Here is a 21620-nt window from a genome sequence, read left to right on the forward strand (position 1 = left end):
CTATAAACAGGTTAGAACCATACAAATTCAAGTATGCCTTTTTCACCAGTAATCAACTGTATGCCACAGAAAATGGAATCTTTACTTTAGCTACAGAAAACGGAGCAAAGCCAAGGGGGGATGACTGAAATAAACAGTTTCCAACCTGACTCTTCTCGCACATAAACATGTCTTTCTTGACCTCATTTCAAATTATATAGAGTACTGAAAGCTCATTTTCCATAGCAAATATACTAAGGAACTCATTTTACGACTAGAACGCAAACTAGGACCCCTCATTCAGATTCAAAACACGAGAATTATTGACTGAACATTTCCCCACTATCAAGCACACAGGACTCTTTAAAGCTATCTTAACTTCTTTAAAACCCCTATATGACCCATCTCACATGCAGATCCTGTTCTATGACTCGCCCTTCATGTCAATGTACCCCACAGTATCATGCAAATTCAAGATAAGGCTTACTACACCTATATATCCAAAATGGTCTTTGTAAGGAATCTTGACCCCCCCCTTGTATGCCTGACCCCCACTGGGGTTATCCACCTCTGACCATTACAGAAAATGGAGCTGTGCCCAAGGACTCCCTATACTATTCAGTCATAGCCTCATTAAAGTACTCCAAAAACTTCTATATTCGCTTTCAACTGTGTTTCTTGGTTTGAATCTATTGAACATTCACCCTCTGATCCATTCAAAAGTAAGGGCCCCCAAATTGATACCGTAGTACTCTCGTAACACCCCCGGGACAAATCGTGCATTTTTGCTCATGCCATTAAAATACTCCAAAAACGTTTATATGCCTTTCACCAGTGTATTTTTTGGTTTCCAACTATTGAACATTCATCCTCGGTACCTCTCATAAGTAGAGACCCCCTTCTTGAGGCAATAGACTCATCTTAAAGCAAGGCGACAAAAAGTAAAAAAAAACAGGTTAGGATAGGGCACCAGTTCCTCAGGTACACCATGGGTGGTGGTCCCCCCGGGACCCCAGGGGGGACCACCACCCCACCACCGCCAGCCAGCCAGGAGCGCGCTGACTGTGCCCTAACCTAACCACCTAAAACAAGAGGGATGGACGATCTGGCGGGACAGGGTCAAGTCGGCATGGAAGTGCCCAACCGTTTCTGAAATTTTTTTACCTCAATCTGTCTCCTTATTCACTTCTGGCGGCGCCACACTCAGGCTGGGCGGCGCTACACTCAGGCTGGGCGGCGCTACACTCAGGCTGGGTGGCTCCACACTCAGGCTGGGCGGCTCCACACTCAGGCTGGGCGGCTCCACACTCAGGCTGGGGGGCGCTACACTCAGGCTGGGCGGCTCCACACTCAGGCTGGGCGGCGCTACACTCAGGCTGGGGGGCGCTACACTCAGGCTGGGGGGCGCTACACTCAGGCTGGGCGGCTCCACACTCAGGCTGGGCGGCTCCACACTCAGGCTGGGCGGCTCCACACTCAGGCTGGGCGGCGCTACACTCAGGCTGGGGGGCGCTACACTCAGGCTGGGCGGCTCCACACTCAGGCTGGGCGGCTCCACACTCAGGCTGGGCGGCTCCACACTCAGGCTGGGGGGCGCTACACTCAGGCTGGGCGGCTCCACACTCAGGCTGGGCGGCTCCACACTCAGGCTGGGCGGCGCTACACTCAGGCTGGGCGGCGCTACACTCAGGCTGGGGGGCGCTACACTCAGGCTGGGCGGCTCCACACTCAGGCTGGGCGGCTCCACACTCAGGCTGGGCGGCGCTACACTCAGGCTGGGCGGCGCTACACTCAGGCTGGGGAGCGCTACACTCAGGCTGGGCGGCTCCACACTCAGGCTGGGCGGCTCCACACTCAGGCTGGGCGGCTCCACACTCAGGCTGGGGGGCGCTACACTCAGGCTGGGCGGCTCCACACTCAGGCTGGGCGGCTCCACACTCAGGCTGGGCGGCTCCACACTCAGGCTGGGCGGCTCCACACTCAGGCTGGGGGGCGCTACACTCAGGCTGGGCGGCGCTACACTCAGGCTGGGCGGCTCCACACTCAGGCTGGGCGGCTCCACACTCAGGCTGGGCGGCTCCACACTCAGGCTGGGCGGCTCCACACTCAGGCTGGGGGGCGCTACACTCAGGCTACACTCTTGCGTCACGCACGGCAGAAGACAGACCCCGAAATGAAGTTGTTCCTATCACGTATTAATAACTAAATATGACTAAAAAATTAACTAATACTTATAAAACTAATTGATTTAATAGTATTAATTCGATTTATACAGATAGACCCTAGCTGCCTCAATGAAGAAATAATATATTAGAGTTCTCTCTCTGAATCGGAAGTGAAGGGTGAGGATGGCTTCTGGGCGCCACACTACTCACGCTGCTGGTGGCTTACCAAACAAACAAACTGATAGAGTTGTTACAAAAACAAACCCTTCATATACCGCCAAAGAGATGACGTGTCCCCGTTAAGCAGCTGCTTGGTTCTGCGCCCTCACATCTGTGATAAGATAAACCCCAACAGTTTAACGTTTACAGCTAGGCCAAGATTAATGCAGCATAGTGTGTGGGCGTAGTGAGAGCTAGTATGCTGCATGATAGTGTTGGGGTAGTAGAGCTAGTATGCTGCATGATAGTGTTGGGGTAGTAGAGCTAGTATGCTGCATGATAGTAATGGGGTAGTAGAGCTAGTATGCTGCATGATAGTAATGGGGTAGTAGAGCTAGTATGCTGCATGATAGTGTGAGGGATAGTGAGAACTGGTATGCTGCACGAAAGTGTGACGGGGTAGTGAGAACTGGTATGCTGCACGAAAGAGTGAGAGGGGGTAGTGAGAGCTGTAATGCTGCACGATAGTGTGAGTGGTAGTGAGAGCTAGTATGCTGCACGATTGTGTAAGGGGTAGTGAGAGCTGGTATGCTGCACGATAGTGTGGGGGGGATAGTGAGAGCTGGTATGCTGCACGATAGTGTAAGAGGGTAGTGATATCTGGAATGCTGCACGATAGTGTGAGAGGGGTAGTGAGAGCTGATATGCTGCTCGAAAGTGTGACGGGGTAGTGAGAGCTGGTATGCTGCATGATAGTGTGAGGAGGGGTAGTGAGAGCTAGTATGCTGCACGGTAGTATGAGGGGTAGTGAGAGCTAGTATGCTGCACGATAGTGTCAGGGAGGGTGGTGAGAGCTGTTATGCTGCACGATATTGTTAGGGGTAGTAAGAGATGGTATGCTGCATCATAATGTGAGGGGTAGTGAGAGCTCGTATGCTGCACGATAGTGAGAAGGGGTAGTGAGAGCTCGTATGCTGCACGAAAGTGCGAGGGGAGTGAGAGCTGTTATGCTGCACGATAGTGTGAGACAGGGTAGTGAGAGCTGGTATGCTGCATGATAGTGTGAGGGGTAGTGAAGCTGGTATGCTGCTTGATAGTGTGAGGGATAGTGAGAGCTGATATGTTGCACGATAGTGTGACAGTATAGTGAGAGCGGGTATGCTGCACGATAGCGTGACAGAGTAGTGAGAGCAGGTATGCTGCACGATAGTGTGAGGGGTAGTGAAAGCTGGTATGCTGCATGATAGTGTGAGGGGGTAGTGAGAGCTAATATGCTGCACGATAGTGTGAACGGTAGGGAGAGCTGGTATGCTGCACGATGACGTGAGGGGTAGTGAGAGCTGGTATGCTGCATGATAGTTTGAGGGGTAGTGAGAGCTGGTATGCTGCACGATAGTGTGAGGGGTAGTGAGAGCTGGTATGCTGCACGATAGTGTGAGGGAGGGTGGTGAGAGCTGGTATGCTGCATGATTGTGTGAGGGGGTAGTGAGAGCTGGTATGCTGCATGATAGTGCGAGGGAGGGTATTGATAACTAGTATGCTGCACGATAGTGTAAAGGGTAGTGAGAGCTGGTATGCTGCATCATAATGTGAGGGTTAGTGAGAGCTGGTATGCTGCACGATAATGTGACAGGGTAGTGAGAGCTGGTATGCTGCATCATAATGTGAGGGTTAGTGAGAGCTGGTATGCTGCACGATAATGTGACAGGGTAGTGAGAGCTGGTATGCTGCACGCTAGTGTGACAGGGTAGGGAGAGCTGGTATGCTACATGATAGTGTGAGGGTTAGTGAGAGCTGGTATGCTGCACGATAGTGAGAGGGGATAGTGAGAGCTGGTATAGTGCACGAAAGTGCGAGGGGTAGTGAGAGCTGGTATGCTGCACGATAGCGTGACAGGGTAGTGAGAGCTGGTAGGCTGCACGACAGTGTGAGGGGGTAGGGAGAGCTGGTATGCTGCATGATAGTGTGAGGGTTAGTGAGAGCTGGTATGCTGCACGATAGCGTGAGAGGGTAGTGAGAGCTGGTACGCTGCACGATAGTGTAACAGAGTAGTGAGAGCTGGTATGCTGCACGATAGTTTGAGGGGTAGTGAGAGCTGGTATGCTGCACGATAGTGTGAGGGGGGTAGTGAGAGCTAGTATGCTGCACGATAGTGTGAGAGGGTAGTGAGATCTGGTATGCTGCACGATAGTGTGACAGGGTAGTGAAACCTGGTATGCTGCACGATAATGAGAGGGGTACTGAGTGTTCGTATGCTGCACGATAGTGTGAGGGGGTAGTGAGAGCTGGTATGCTGCACGATAGTGTATGGGGTAGTGAGAGCTGGTATGCTGCACGATAGTGTGAGGGGTGTAGTGAGAACTGGTATGCTGCACGAGAGTGTGAGAGGGGGAAGTGAGAGATGTTATGCTGCACGAAAGTGTGAGAGGTTGTGAGAGCTTGTATGCTGCACAATAGTGTGAGGGGGTAGAGAAGCTGGTATGCCGCACAATAGTGTGAGGGGTAGTGAGAGCTAGTGTGCTGCACGATGGTGTAAGGGGTAGCGATATCTGGAAAGCTGTACAATAGTGTGACGGGGGATAGTGAGAGCTGGTATGCTGCATGACGTGTGAGTGGGGGTAGTGAGAGCTGGTATGCTGCACGATAGTGGGACAGGGTAGTGAGAGCAGGTATGCTGCATGATAGCGTGAGGGGGGGGGGGTAGTGAGAGCTGGTATGTTGCACTATAGTGTGAGGGGTAGTGAGACCTAGTATGCTGCACGATAGTGTGAGGGGTAGTGAAAGCTGGTATGCTGCTCGATAGTGTGACAGGGTAGTGAGAGCTGGTATGCTGAATGATTACGTGAGGAGTAGTGAGAGCTGGTATGCTGCACGCTAGTGTGACAGGGTAGTGAGAGCTGGTATGTTGCATGATAGTGTGAGGGTTAGTGAGAGCTGGTATGCTGCATGATAGTGTGAGGGTTAGTGAGAGCTGGTATGCTGCATGATAGTGTGAGGGTTAGTGAGAGCTGGTATGCTACACGATAGTGTGAGGGGTAGTGAGAGCTAGTATGCTGCACGATAGTGTGAGGGGGGGAGGATGTGAGAGCAGGTATTCTGCATGATAGTGTGAGGGGTATTGAGACCTGGTATGCTGCATCATAATGTGAGGGGTAGTGAGAGCTCGTATGCTGCACGATAGTGAGAGGGGGTAGTGAGAGCTGGTATAGTGCACGAAAGTGCGAGGGGTAGTGAGAGCTGGTATGCTGCACGATAGTGTCAGCGGGGTAGCGAGAGCTAGTATGCTGCATGATAGTGTGAGGGTTAGTGAGAGCTGGTATGCTGCACGATAGCGTGACAGGGTAGTGAGAGCAGGTATGCTGCACGAAAGTGTGAGGGGTAGTTAAAACTGGTATGCTGCATGATAATGTGAGGGGTAGTGAGAGCTAATATGCTGCATGATAGTGTGAGGGGTAGTGAGAACTGGTATGCTGCACGATAATGTGAGGGATAGTGAGAGCTGGTATGCTGCATAATAGTTTGAGGGTTAGTGAGAGCTGGTATGCTGCCCGAATGTGTGACAAGGAAGTGAGAGCTGGTATGCTGCACGATTGTGTGAAAGGTTGTGAGAGCTGGTATGCTGCATGATAGTGTGAGGGTTAGTGAGAGCTGGTATGCTGCATGATAGTGTGAGGGTTAGTGAGAGCTGGTATGCTGCACGATAGTGTAACAGGGTAATGAGAGCTGGTATGCTGCACGATAGTGTGCGAGGTAGTAAGAGTTGGTATGCTGTACGGTAGTTTGAGGGGTAGTGAGAGCTTGTATGCTGCACGATAGTGTGAGGAGAGAATAGTGAGAGCTTGTATGCTGCACGAGAGTGTGAGGGGGATAGTGAGAGTTGGTATGCTACACGATAGTGTGAGGGGGTAGTGAGAGCTAATATGCTGCACGATAGTGTGAGAGGGTAGTAAGAGCTGATATACTGCACGATAGTGTGAGGGTAGTGAGAGCTGGTATGCTGCACGATAGTGTAAGGGGGTACTGAGAGATGATATGCTGCACGAAAGAGTGACGGGGTAGTGAGAGCTGGTATGCTGCTCGATAGTGTGAGAGGAGGTAGTGAGAGCTGGTATGCGTCACTATAGTGTGAGAGGTAGTGAGAGCTGGTATGCAGCACGATTGTGTAAGGGGTCGTGAGAGCTGGTATGCTGCACTATAGTGTAAGGGGTAGTGAGAGCTGGAATGCTGCACGATGGTTTGAGGGGGGGGGGGACAGTAACAGCTGGTATGCAGCACGATAGTGTGAGGTGGTAGTGAGAGCTGGATTGCTGCACGATAGTGTGAGGGAGGGTAGTGAGAGCTGGTATGCTGCACGATAGTGTGAGTGGGTAGTGAGAGCTGGTATGATGCACGATAGTGTGAGGGAGGTAGTGAGAGCTGGTATGCTGCACAATAGTGTGAGAAGGGGTAGTGAGAGCTGGTGTGCTGCACGATAGTGTGAGGGGTAGTGAGAGGAGGTATGCTCCACGATTGTGTGAGGAGGGGTAGTTTGAGCAGGTATACTGCACGATAGTGTGAAGGGGTAGTTTGAGCTGGTATGCCGCACAATTGTGTGAGAGGGTAGTGTGAACTTTTATGCTACACGATAGTGTGAGGGGTAGTGAGTGCTGATATGCTGCACGATAGTGTAAGGGGGTCGTGAGAGCTGATATGCTGCAAGAAAGAGTGACGGGGTAGTGAGAGCTGGTATGCTGTACGATAGTGTGAGAAGGGGTAGTGAGAGCTGGTGTGCTGCACCATAATATGAGGGGGTAGTGAGAGCTGGAATGCTGCACGATAGTGTGAGGGGTAGTGAGAGCTGGAATGCTGCACAATAGTGTGAGGGGTCGTGAGAGCTGGTATGCTGCATGATAGGGTGAGATGTAGTGCGAGCTGGAATACTGCACGATAGTTTGAGGGGTAGTTAGAGCTACTATGCTGTACGAAAGTGTGATGGAGGGTGATGAGAGATGGAATGCTGGACGATAGTGTGAAGGGTAGTGAGAGCTGGTATGCTGCACGAGTGTGAGGGGTAGTGAGAGCAGGTATGCTGCACGATAGTGTGAGTAAGGGGTAGTGAGAGCTGGTATGCTGCATGATAGTGTGAGGGGTAGTGAGAGCTGGTATGGTGCACGATCATGTGAGGGGTAGTGAGAACTGGTATGCTGCTTGATAGTGTGAGAGGTAGTGAGAGCTGGTTGGCTGCATGATAGTGTGAGGAAAGGTAGTGAGAGATGGTATGCTGCACGATTGTGTGAGGTGGTAGTGAGAGCTGGTATGTGTCCCGATAGTGTGAGGGGGTAGTGATACCTGGTATGCTGCACAAACATGTGAAGGGTAGTGAGAGCTGGTATGCTGCATGAAAGTGCGAGGGGTAGTGAGAGCTTGTATGCTTCACAATAATTTGAGGGAGTGGTGAGAGCTGGTATGCTGCACGATAGTGTAAAGGGTAGTGAGAGCTGGTATGCTGCACGACAGTGTGAGGGGGTAGTGAGAGCTGGCATGATGCAAGATAGTGTGAGGGGGGGGTAGTAGGAGCTGGTATGCTGCATGAAAGTGCGAGGGGTAGTGAGAGCTTGTATGCTTCACAATAATTTGAGGGAGTGGTGAAAGCTGGTATGCTGCACGATAGTGTAAGGGGTAGTGAGAGCTGGTATGCTGGATCATAATGTGAGGGGTAGTGAGAGCTCGTATGCTGCACGATAGTGAGAGGGGGTAGTGAGAGCTGGTATGGTGCACGAAAGTTCGATGGGTAGTGAGAGCTGGTATGCTGCACGATAGTGTGAAGGGGTAGTGAGAGCTGGTATACTGCATGATAGTGTGACAGGGTAGTGAGAACAGGTATGCTGCACGATAATGTGAGGGGTAGTGAAAGCTGGTATGCTGCACGATAGTGTGACAGGGTAGTGAGAGCTGGTATGCTGCATGATTACGTGAGGGGTAGTGAGAGCTGGTATGCTGCACGCTAGTGTGACAGGGCAGTGAGAGCTGGTATGCTGCATAATAGTTTGAGGGGTAGTGAGAGCTGGTATGCTGCCCGATTGTGTGAAAAGGAAGTAAGAGCTGGTATGCTGCACGATAGTGTGAGTAGGGGTAGTGAGAGCTGGTATGCTGAACGATAGTGTGAGGGTAGTGAGAGCTGGTATGCTGCACGATAGTGTGAGGGTAGTGAGAACTGGTATGCTGCACGATAGTGTGAGGGTAGTGAGAGCTGGTATGCTGCACGATAGTGTGAGGGTAGTGAGAGCTGGTATGCTGCACGATAGTGTGAGGGTAGTGAGAGCTGGTATGCTGCACGATAGTGTGAGGGGATGTGAGAGCTGGTATGCTGTACGATAGTGTGAAGGAGGTAGTGAGGGCTTGTATGCTGCACGATAGAGTGAGGGGGAGGTAGTGACATCTGGTATGCTGCACGATAGTGTGAGAGGGAGGTAGTGAGAGCTGGTATGGTGCACGATAGTGAGAGAGGTAGTGAGAGCTGGTATTCTGCACGATAGTGTGAGGGGTAGTGAGAGTTAGTATGCTGCACGATAGTGTTAGGGGTAGTGAGAGCTGGCATGATGCAAGATAGTGTGAGGGGGGGGGGTAGTAGGAGCTGGTATGCTGCATGAAAGTGCGAGGGGTAGTGAGAGCTTGTATACTTCACAATAATTTGAGGGAGTGGTGAAAGCTGGTATGCTGCATGATAGTGTGAGGGGTAGTGAGAGCTGGTATGGTGCACGATCATGTGAGGGGTAGTGAGAACTGGTATGCTGCTTGATAGTGTGAGAGGTAGTGAGAGCTGGTTGGCTGCATGATAGTGTGAGGAAAGGTAGTGAGAGATGGTATGCTGCACGATTGTGTGAGGTGGTAGTGAGAGCTGGAATGTGTCCCGATAGTGTGAGGGGGTAGTGATACCTGGTATGCTGCACAAACATGTGAAGGGTAGTGAGAGCTGGTATGCTGCATGAAAGTGAGAGGGGTAGTGAGAGCTTGTATGCTTCACAATAATTTGAGGGAGTGGTGAGAGCTGGTATGCTGCACGATAGTGTAAAGGGTAGTGAGAGCTGGTATGCTGCACGACAGTGTGAGGGGGTAGTGAGAGCTGGCATGATGCAAGATAGTGTGAGGGGGGGGGTAGTAGGAGCTGGTATGCTGCATGAAAGTGCGAGGGGTAGTGAGAGCTTGTATGCTTCACAATAATTTGAGGGAGTGGTGAAAGCTGGTATGCTGCACGATAGTGTAAGGGGTAGTGAGAGCTGGTATGCTGGATCATAATGTGAGGGGTAGTGAGAGCTCGTATGCTGCACGATAGTGAGAGGGGGTAGTGAGAGCTGGTATGGTGCACGAAAGTTCGACGGGTAGTGAGAGCTGGTATGCTGCACGATAGTGTGAAGGGGTAGTGAGAGCTGGTATACTGCATGATAGTGTGACAGGGTAGTGAGAGCAGGTATGCTGCACGATAATGTGAGGGGTAGTGAAAGCTGGTATGCTGCACGATAGTGTGACAGGGTAGTGAGAGCTGGTATGCTGCATGATTACGTGAGGGGTAGTGAGAGCTGGTATGCTGCACGCTAGTGTGACAGGGCAGTGAGAGCTGGTATGCTGCATGATAGTGTGAGGGTTAGTGAGAGCTGGTATGCTGCATGATAGTGTGATTGTTAGTGAGAGCTGGTATGCTACACGATAGTGTGAGGGGTAGTAAGAGCTAGTATGCTGCACGATAGTGTGAGGGGGGGTTAGTGAGAGCAGGTATTCTGCACGATAGTGTGATAGGGTAGTGGGTGCTGGTATGCTGCACGATAGTGTAAGGGGTAGTGAGAGCTGGTATGCTCCATCATAATGTGAGGGGTAGTGAGAGCTGGTATGCTGCACGAAAGTGCGAGCGGTAGTGAAAGCTGGTATGCTGCATGATAATGTGAGGGTTAGTGAGAGCTGGTATGCTGCACGATAGCGTGACAGGGTAGTGAGAGCAGGTATGCTGCACGAAAGTGTGAGGGGTAGTGAAAGCTGGTATGCTGCATGATAATGTGAGGGGTAGTGAGAGCTAATATGCTGCATGATAGTGTGAGGGGTAGTGAGAACTGGTAAGCTGCAGGATAATGTGAGGGATAGTGAGAGCTGATATGCTGCATAATAGTTTGAGGGGTAGTGAGAGCTGGTATGCTGCCCGATTGTGTGACAAGGAAGTAAGAGCTGGTATGCTGCACGATAGTGTGAGAAGGGGTAGTGACAGCTGGTATGCAGCTCGATAGTGTGAGGGTAGTGAGAGCTGGTATGCTGCACGATAGTCTAAGGGTAGTGAGAGCTGGTATGCTGCACGATAGTGTGAGGGTAGTGAGATCTGGTATGCTGCACGATAGTGTGAGGGTAGTGAGAGCTGGTATGCTGCACGATAGTGTGAGGGTAGTGAGAGCTGGTATGCTGCACGATAGTGTGAGGGGAAGTGAGAGCTGGTATGCTGTACGATAGTGTGAAGGAGGTAGTGAGAGCTTGTATGCTGCACGATAGAGTGAGGGGGAGGTAGTGACATCTGGTATGCTGCACGATAGTGTGAGAGGGAGGTAGTGAGAGCTGGTATGGTGCACGATAGTGAGAGAGGTAGTGAGAGCTGGTATTCTGCACGATAGTGTGAGGGGTAGTGAGAGTTAGTATGCTGCACGATAGTGTTAGGGGTAGTGAGAGCTGGTATTCTGCCCAATAGTGTGAGGGATAGTGAGAACTGGTATGCTGCCCGATAGTGTTAGGGGTAGTGAGAATTGGTATGCTGCATGATAGTGTGAGGAGTAGTGAGAGCTGGTATGCTGCAAGAAAGTGTTAAGGGGTAGTGTGAGGTGGTATGCTGCACGATAGTGTGAGGGGAAGTGAGAGCTGGTATGTTGTACGATAGTGTGAGGGGAAGTGAGAGCTGGTATGCTGCACGATAGTGTGAGAAGGGGTAGTGAGAGCTGGTATGGTGCCCAATAGTGTGAGGGATAGTGAGAGCTGGTATGCTGCATGATAGTGTGAGGAGTAGTGAGAGCTGGTATGCTGCATGATAGTGTGAGGAGTAGTGAGAGCTGGTATGCTGCAAGAAAGTGTTAAGGGGTAGTGTGAGGTGGTATGCTGCACGATAGTGTGAGGGGAAGTGAGAGCTGGTATGCTGTACGATAGTGTGAAGGAGGTAGTGAGAGCTTGTATGCTGCACGATAGTGTGAGAGGTAGTGAGAGCTGGTATTCTGCACGATAGTGTGAGGGGTAGTGAGAGTTAGTATGCTGCACGATAGTGTTAGGGGTAGTGAGAGCTGGTATTCTGCCCAAAAGTGTGAGGGATAGTGAGAGCTGGTATGCTGCACGCTACTGTGAGGGGTAGTGAGAGCTGGCATTCTGCACAATAGTGTGAGGGGTAGTGAGAGCTAGTATGGTGCACGATAGTGTGAGGGGGTAGTGAGAGCTGGTATGCTGCCCGATAGTGTGAGGGGTAGTGAGAACTGGTATGCTGCACGCTACTGTGAGGGGGTAGTGAGAACTGGCATTCTGCACAATAGTGTGAGGGGTAGTGAGAGCTAGTATGGTGCACGATAGTGTGAGGGGTAGTGAGAGCTGGTATGCTGCCCGATAGTGTGATGGGTAGTGAGAACTGGTATGCTGCACGGTAATACGAAATCAAAGAGCAAGATTCAAAATCTTGCTCTCTTAAATCTGGTGTTAATCGTGATAATTGAGGCTATATCTCTGCCGTGAGAAGTTGTTGGTCTTGATTACAAACTTTGAGAGCTACCAAACCTACCAAACGAATACTGGTAGCAGCAGTGGGATCCAGAAAATTTTTTTCTGGAAGCAAAAGTTCCAGTACCCAGCATCGCCTCGTGTTCCAGCCAAAACCGCCGCCACCGCCACCGCCATAAGCCGCCATCCTGCCACCCACGCATCAAATATTGTGCCAGACCGGGGTCCTGCCATCAACCACTACTCCAGGCTAACGTTTTAGAACGTTCTTATCTCCAGTTTGTAAACACGCCTCACATGTGCCTCTTCAGATCTTCACGACGCTTCTCCTACTTTGGCTACTGGTGATCCTCATAAATTACAACCCTGAGATAAGTAATTGCTAGTTGAGAACAACGTGCCAAGTGTTAAAAAGTGACTTATGTAATAATTCCCATAATATCCTGTGAATTAACCATTCAGTGACTTGTTAAATATTGGAGCTGGTTCAGTACTGCACTCCCCACAGTTTTCCTGTGTGATTTCAACATTCCTGCTTCTTACAGTAATTTCATTGAATTTTAATTGTTCTCCTAGAGTGTTATTGGTAAATTCAAATTCCAGTGAATTAAGAAATCCTTGTTTTAGTAGCAGTTAAGGATTTGTGCAATATAATTTTTTTTTAATTTCTCCAGACCTAACTTGAAATTTATCCTTTAAGCATTTTATTTTAAACTTTTACCATAGGAGTTATATACATTCCTGTGTCCAGTTTATGTGCTACATCCATATTTCTTGCATTGCCACTTGTTGTGTTGAATCTTTTTAATGAAATTTTGCAATTGCACTTCCAGTTTTTATTCTAAATTGCTGTGCTTAGTCTGGTTTAATTAATTTACATACATCTAATTCCAGTCATTTTTTAATGAAAGATTGCTAAATTTAGTTTACAATTGCTTGTTCTTAATTATTTTCTTGCCTAGCCCAATTTAATAATTTTATTTCTGCCATTTTTACTTTAGCCAAGTTGATATTTTTTTGTGTTTATTTTTGTGTATACTATTTCTGATGCCAGGTGCACTTAATTATAATCTGCGTTCAAATATTACTTCCACGGCTGTGACAATGCCTACCACTGTTGAAACCCCTTCAGAATCAATGGGAACAGTTGCTCGTCCCAATGGCCAGAGATCAGCTCAGGAAATGGCTATTCCTCTTTTTGCTGGGGAATCGCGTTTATTAGAATCATGGTTTAGTAAGGTTGAAGCGAAAACAGTTGCACGTTTTTCTAAGCCTACTGATGCCGAATACTTAGCAATTGCACGGTCAGCCGTGGACACAACCAAAGGTGATGCACGTTTTGTTGTTGATGAGAAAGCCATTGTTAGCCTCCAGTCTTGGCCTGAATTTAAGGATTTCTTTCGCCGTCGCTTTGTTAATAAAGGAGACCTTGACCCATATAGGTTAGTCAAGAAAATTGCCAATGCCACCATGCAGCCTGGTGAATCGTTTAATGCGTTTACTAGCCGTCTCGATCAGTATCTGTATGCCTTAGTTTCTGCTATGAATAATTCGACTTGGTTAGATAAAGACAATAATCTGTCCCCTGAGGCTATGGCCAAAATGATAGCATTTGGTACTTTAATGCATTTTGCCCCCGAGCATACAAAACCAATCGTTGAGCAACAAAATTTTGGTGTTAAACATGAAATTGGTGAAGTGTTTGAGGCTATTAACAATGCCGCCGATAAACTAGCTCCCCGAAGTGCTCAACTGTTGCCACCCTCTGATGCTGTAAATGTAGTCACAAGCTCTCAGCATCCTCCCACAAATTCTCAAAACTCTTGGTCGCAGAAGCGTACCTATGCTCGTAGCCCCCAGTCAAATTCGCCGCCTCATAAAATGCCGAAACGCCATAGTCCACAACCATCCACTCCCTCATGTTGGCATTGTGGTAAGAGTAACCACCTTGCAAGGGACTGTTGGTCCGCCCCTAGATCATCACCTCCTAGACAATTCTCTCGGCCCCCTCATCAATCTAATCATTCTAGGCTTCCATATTGCACGTACCATAAACAAGTTGGTCACCACACTGCGGATTGTAGAGCTAGGCAAAGGACATCTCCACCTCGTAACTCCCATGGTCAGTCTTGGCGAGGCTCACAGCGTCCAAGACATTATCAGAACTCTCGTAATTACAACTCCCAGCCCAGCTATAATGCAATTTCAAATTATAATGCTCAGTCACAGAATGCTGGAGCTCACAATGTTCACTCCATGTCGTCGGGAAACCCCCAAGGCCATCCGCTAACCAATTCAAGCTAGCCAATCCTAGTGCCCTCCCTGTGTATTCAGTAGCTACCCAAAATAGATTTGGACACTTGACAGAGGAGGACACTGACTCTAGACCAGTTGTAGATGTTGACGGATCCACAGTAAATTTGACACAAACAAGACGCAGATATCCCGGACAACATAAGTCAAAAATAGTAACTTGTCCAGTCTCAAGTGATGGTCCCCTTGTATCAGCCATTGTACATGGTAGAGTTTTAAAAGTTTTTCTTGACTCAGGTGCAAAAATTAATATTGTCAAGCCCTCAGCTCTTAGAGACATTGAAAGTAAGCACCCTACTATTTTAAAACAGTCACACATACCTTTTCTAAGTGGTATTTCAGGAAATAAAGTAAAAGTTCAGGGTGAAATTGACCTCCCACTCAAGTTCAATGATGTCACATTGTCTATAACATGTTTAGTTGTTGACATTATTCATTTTCCTGGAGACATTCTCTTAGGTCTGTACACCATGATTGATGAAAATATTGCATTGTTTCCCCATCGTTGGAACATAAGTATCAAAGACCACGTCATACCCTTGTGTAGCATGTATCGACAGGGCCACGAGTTCAACCTTCAATCAGATTATGTTAATTTTGTTGACACCCGCCTTGCTAGCGTAGGTTTGTCAGATCATTGTCGTGGTAGCATACCCGAGAAAACAGGCACTCGATTGAAGCATAGTAGTTGTACAGTTGTTAAGGAGAATGAGTATCGGGACTTTCTGGAAGGGGACGCCCTAACGGATTCTCGTTGTCTCGCTCGCCTGGCAGCTTCCATCTCTGAAGTCAGTGGTTCCACGGCTACTGACACTGTGCTACACCCTCATTCTCTCACCAGAATAAGAGTTAAGGTTCAGGGAGTGCCTGAGTTGTCGGATGTGATTGCGGAAAGTGAAACATGTAAAGTGAATGGTACATTTGTTGAACCCTCCTGGCACACAGTGCAGGATGGTACTGTCTCACTTTTTATCGCGAACACAAGTAATGCCGATATCCATCTCCAGTCTGGTACCCATGTTGTAGATTTTGCCCATTACTCGTTACCGGTGCGAGTTGTGGATGATGTCTCCATGGATCATACTGTTTGTACACTCACACCAGGAGAACAGGGATCTCAGCCAGAGGTGCAAGCGCAACACCTCAGTCCTACTGATTTTCCTGACTCTGTGGCTCAGCTTTTGAAAATTTTGAACAAGAATAGAGCTGTTGTTGCTCTACCAGGAGAAAAATTAGGTCTCACTCCTCTCATTACACATAAAATTCCCCTTGAACAAGGAACTACGCCTATTTATGTACCAGCTTACCGTCTTCCCCATTCTCAGAGAGCAGAAGCAGATAGACTTGTAGAGGAAATGTTACAGAGTGATGTAATTGAATCGAGTAATTCGCCATGGAACGCTCCATTGATTCTTGTACCAAAACGAGATGGGACTTGGAGACCTGTAATCGATTATCGCAAGCTTAACAGAGTAACAATACCTGATCGTTTCCCACTTCCAGTTCTAAATGATTTGTTGCAAAGTATTGGTCGAAACAAAGTATTCTCAACGTTAGATTTGTTGCAGGGATTCTGGCAAATCCCCCTTGATGAGGAAAGTAAACAATTGACAGCCTTTAGTACTCCCAATGGTCATTTTCATTTCAAAAGAATGCCGTTTGGTTTGCGTAGTAGTCCAATAACCTTTTCACGGCTCATGACAAATCTATTTCGTAGATTGATAGGAAGTACGCTTCTAGTTTACCTTGATGATCTCATAATCATGTCGCAAGATGTTCAGACTCATTTCCAGAACCTTGAAAAGGTACTTGCAAAGCTCGCTGAAGCTAATTTAAAAATAAAGCTTGCAAAATGTTCATTTTTAAAGCAAAAGATTAATTTCCTAGGTCATACAGTTACACCTTCAGGTATTACATTGAATGAATCAAAAATTATTGCTGCCCGTGATTTTCCAACACCTCGTACCGCAGAAGCCGTAAGACAGTTCACAGGTCTTGTAGGATTTTATCGTTCATTTATTGCTGGATTCTCTATTATAGCCGCTCCGCTTTACAAGTTGCAAAGAAAAGATGAACCCTTTGTTTGGGGAGAGGCCCAGGATCAGTCATTCAAAAAACTCAAAGCAGCCTTGATTTCGTCACCTGTCCTTAGGTATCCAGATTTTTCTAAACCTTTTACGTTGGTTACAGATGCTAGTGACATAGGTCTAGGTGCTGCATTACTTCAAACAGAAGGTCACAGAGATCACGCAATAGCTTATGCTAGCCGCACATTATCCAAAGAAGAGAAAAATTATAGTGCAACAGAACGAGAAGCCTTGGCAGTTGTTTGGGCACTTAAACATTTCAAGGATACAATTTATAATTACCCAGTTCATGTTCTTACAGATCACCAACCATTAATTCCCTTGTTCAAAAATAAGAATCCAGTTGGAAAGTTTGCTAGATATTTGCTCACAATTCAAGAATTCAATCCCACATTTGGATATATTCCAGGAAAGCAAAATGTTGTAGCCGATGCGTTTTCTCGACACGTAGCTGCGATTCAGTTAAATTACCCAGCATTAGATGCTACAGTAGTAGAAACGGAACAAAGACAAGACCCCATATGGGCACCCGTCATTAAATTTTTGACTAAGCAAGACACTCGCCCGATTCATAAACCACCAGTACCATTGAAAGAACTAGTTATGTTGGACAATTTACTGTGTAGAGTAGTAAAGCTAGGGACAGCCTCGAGGAAATGTTGTCAGTTAGTTGTTCCAGCTGTCTTGGTACCAACTGTGTTAAAAATTATCCATGATGCTCCTGCAAGTGCACATCCAGGAAAGGATCGTACACTCCAACAAGGTCGATTGAAATATTTTTGGCCAAAAATGGCTAAGGAGATTGCTCATTATGTTGACAGATGTTTAACTTGTTTACAGCACAAGGGACATGTTTCAGGACCTAATCCAATTCAGGTGTACCCAGCAACTAAAGCTCCTTGGGAACGAATATCGATGGATTTATTGACAAATTTTGCGGAAACAGAGAAAGGGAACAAACATTTGCTTGTAATGGTCGATAATTTTTCACGGTTTTGCGAACTAGTTCCTATCCCGAACAAAACAGCAGAAACCATAGCCAGCGCATTCCATGACCAAATAATTTGTAGATATAGTATGCCTAAAGTAATCCTTTCAGATAATGGTCCGGAATTCAGTAATAGTATTCTAACTAGCTTGTGTGATTTATATAACATCAAAAAATGTAGCATTATGCCTTACCATCCGGCAAGTAATGGACTAGCTGAACGTACTAACAGGAAAGTGTTAGATGCCTTGAGAGTCACGTTGAATTTTGATAACAACAATTGGGATGATTTTATACCCTTAATTCAGTGTGCTATAAATTCTTCAATTAATGTTTCTACTGGTGACACACCTCACGCTATTCTTTATGGTACAGATAAGATCCTCCCTAATGAATTGATTAACGTACCTCCTACTCCCTTATATAACGTAGATGATTTTGTTCAAGTGAAGCGTAGACAAATGCAATTAGTATTCAAGAAAATACGAGAACAACTGTCCAAAGCAACAGCCGAGTTCACTCTAGCAAGGAATGCACGAGCTAAACCCAATAAAATAACTATTGGATCTGTAGTAATGATACTTAACCAACACAGGTCTGGTCCTATGTACAAGTTAACTAAGAAATTTTTGGGTCCATATAAGGTAATCGAGCTTATTAAAGGTAACAAATACAGACTTAAGAACTTGTTAACAGGAGAGTATATAAATGAGCATTTAGACCACATGAAGTTAGCTAAAATGACTGTTGACGAGACTGATGAGGAAGATGACAATGAACTTACCCAGACAGATACTCCTACTCGGACACCACCTCCTGTGGTTGACAGACCACTGGATGTTCAGCAACCCCATACTAGCAATTATAATCTTAGATCTAGACCTCTCGTTTCAACCGTGCACTCACCACACGTCCATTGGCTAGATGTTAACGAGGATATCTCTCAAGATGATAGTTTGTCACATGAAGTTTCATCTGTTCCGGACCTTCAGTCAGAGCCAGAGTTGTATAGTGCTCTGGATGAGCTAGGTGTAGATATCCGCAGAATTTATAATTGAATGCACTCTGTAGTTATTCTGTTTGTTTTGAAAAAAAAAAAAAAAAAAAAAAACTCAATTGCAGTATTTCTACCACATGTGTCTTATTATTACCATTATATATAATGTATAGTTTTTCTCAACTTTATTTTGTTATGAATTAGATGCCATTGTCAAGTCTACTACCATTTGTATTTTTACAGTGCTTGTCATAAGAGTTATTATTGTTCTAGCAACCACATTGTGGCCAGTGAATCCTGACTGCTATCACGCAGATGTTAGTCTTCTTGATCCAGGTCTTGTATATGCTTGTAAATATATTGCACATTATATATATTGTACATTGGTCTTGTAAATATATTGTATATTTCGAAAAAAAAAAAAAAAAAAGAGAAAAAAAAAATTATCTATCTTGAAATTCAATTGTGGTTGTTAGGTCAGAACTTTGTTCTATTAATGTAATAATTGTTTAATTTTGTATGGTTTTCAAGCACATGCCATTGACACATGTTAATAATTTTGTTTAGGCAATACCTTGGGTTGTATTGTTCATATCTGATCAGTAGACATACACATGTTCTTAATACTCTGATTTAATCAAAGCATTGTTACCATGATTTTCACCTATTATGATGAATTTTTTTTGGTGCATATATGCCGAGTTGTTAGTATTACGCACACCTGATCTTCTTTCAATGTTTTATTATGCAAATTTCACATGTAAGCCATTATTGTATGCCACCGAGGTCCTTTCAGTATCATTGTAACTATATAGCTAGCCAGAGCTTGTCGACAAGGGACGTCGACTTGGTAGCGTGTCCGAGCGGTGTTATACTCAAATTCTGTCAGTTGAAATGTAACCAATCACAGGCAAGTAGGCCTCTGACGTCATGCCAGACAGAGGAGCATCAAGCCATGCTCCCAGCAGCCTCAGTTATCCTCACAGACCCAGAGTAGGTGGACCTCGGCTGGCCAGTTATACACCTGTTTGCCTCACTCAATAAATATATACAGAAGCGACTACTGTGTCTACATTCAACCCGAACAAGGCAAACGAATACTATTCCTATTTCGACAGGTAGTCTTATTTCTGTTTCGTCACAAAAACTGCCATATACGGTCTCAACGGCGTTAATTTTTTTTGTTTTCTGTCTTTGAACATGTGAGTCTTCTAAATCTGCGCCTTCATACTGCTTTTCAATTGCCGCCAAAGCCTTGACGCGTGCGATGAACTTGGGCAATTCCTCATACTCCACGACGCAATGACCTCGTGAAATAAATACCAGGGGCGATTCCCTGCATTGCATCTTCCTCTTTTCCTCAACATCTACAGCCTGATGGCCGAGCTCTGATAAAAGATATAACAGAAAAAATTAATTGCATACGCCCATAGAGAGAGAGAAAAAAATCGTTGAACTTTATTGGATTTCTTTTAGATTTAACTTTTAACTACTTGGAACGAATTATCAATGAGGCACAAACCATGACAAGTCCTGTAAAGTATTAGGGTTTATGCATACCATTTATAGTCTCCATCACAGCTTGGTCGTATGATCTCTCACTGAGAACCCCACACCCACCCCAGCCAGATATAGGCCGAGACCTCCTGAACTTGCTGCCAGGGGTCGCCAGTTTATTTTTTTTTGTTTTTTTATCTATAAGTTGGAATAAATAAGCTCGTATTTCCTTGAACGTTTTTTGACAAAATTCTTGATGTGGGAAACAAATACTCAAATGTGTGAGGGAATGAAAATGCGCGAAGAGGCCATAATGGTCCTAAGAACACTCATTCTTTCCACAGTCACTGATACGTCGCCGGCTGGATGGATTGCAATTGCTTATTTACTGCCCTAAAATCATTGATCCGGGGGGTGGGGGCGAGATACTGCCTCATTTAGAGAAATTTGCTATGTGCAAGAGCTCGGACGTTGGGGAACTGAACCGGGTCCTGCACGAAGGTTGCTCAACATTCCGCTCGAATATGGACAAAAATAGAATCTCTCTCTCTCTCTTTCTGAGGTAAAGAACCTTTTGAGAACTAGCACTCAAAGGTTATAAAAAAGATTAACAACTTTATAATTAGAGAGGCTGCTAAGATAATGAATCATTTAGTGAAATTTGTAATGTCCAATATCTCGGACGTTGGGGAACTGAACCAGGACCCGCACGAAGGTTGTTCAACATTCCGCTCGAATATGGACAAAAATAGAATCTCTCTCTCTCTCTCTCTCTCTTTCTTTCTGAGGTAAAGAACCTTTTTGAGACCTAGCACTCAAAGGTTAAAAAAAAAGATTAACACCTTTATAATTAGAGAGACAGCTAAGATACTGCATCATTTAGTGAAATTTGTAATGTCCATTAGCTCGGACGTTGGGGAACTGAACCAGGGCCCGCACGAAGGTTGCTCTGCTCCTGTGCAAATGAGGAAACATTTGGGAGAAAGAGAGGAAGAAAGATTTACTCCCTTGGAAAACCTTTATAAAAAATTAGTGGCCAGAGCTTTGCAAATATTGGCAACTTTCATTTTTTATACAGAATGAAACTCTTAATTACTAAATAATATATATCCTGAAGAATAAATCTTCCTCTATGAGACATATATTTTTAGTTAGTTTTAAAAGTTTGTAATTATGGTAATGATAAAGCCTTCCAACCATGGCTCATTAAAAGTTTTTTTTTGTTTATGAAATCGTGTAAGTATTTATGCAATATTTATTATCAAACAATCATAATACGCAGTGGCATATCATTTTTATAAAGAGGCTTTATAAGGTAAATATAATAGCAATGCGAAACTCTTTCTATCTGACGTATTATTTTAAATAAATACATTTGGGCGAAAAACATGTCTATTGGCCGCGTGAGCGACTTAGGGTGGGCTCTTGCAGATTCTATGTATTTTAATCTCTAAACATTTGAGTGCCAAAAACAACTCTCGTGCAGGCCCGCATTCAGTTCTCGACGTTCAAGCTTTTGTTATAGTAAATGTCTCTAAAAATGAGGCCGTATCTCGCCCTGACCAACTGTTTTTGGCTCAATTGTAATCCATCCAGCCGCAGTCAGCAGGGCAGGACCCAGTGCAGGTTTGGAAGGCTTTGGAAATTAGAGCACCGTAAGATTGTGAGTGTTCAAGTTTAGGGGGGACTAAGTATTTTGCGCGAATGTGAAAGCCCTGGGTTTATTTGTG

General features: G+C 46.1%; 1 protein-coding gene across 1 annotated transcript; it reads right to left on the reverse strand.

Annotated features, from left to right (window-relative positions):
* Positions 1 to 1144: 1144 nt before the first annotated feature.
* Positions 1145 to 19969, reverse strand: LOC138363597 (uncharacterized). The gene is made up of 3 exons (XM_069322961.1): positions 19954 to 19969; positions 19552 to 19781; positions 1145 to 2164 (listed from the first exon to the last, which is right to left on the reverse strand). Exons 1-3 carry the CDS (start codon positions 19967 to 19969, stop codon positions 1145 to 1147), a joined length of 1266 nt encoding a protein of 421 aa, XP_069179062.1.
* Between the last annotated feature and the right edge of the window lie 1651 nt (positions 19970 to 21620).

Source organism: Procambarus clarkii, chromosome 11 (genome assembly GCF_040958095.1).
Source record: "Procambarus clarkii isolate CNS0578487 chromosome 11, FALCON_Pclarkii_2.0, whole genome shotgun sequence".
Classification (NCBI taxonomy): Eukaryota; Metazoa; Arthropoda; class Malacostraca; order Decapoda; family Cambaridae; genus Procambarus; species Procambarus clarkii.

Bases quoted from the DNA above. Each gene is read 5' to 3' on its own strand.
- LOC138363597 (XM_069322961.1), bottom strand. The intron at 2,165-19,551 runs GTATATGGCAGT...AATACGTGATAG, and splicing joins AAATTAACGCCGTTGAGACC to GAACAACTTCATTTCGGGGT.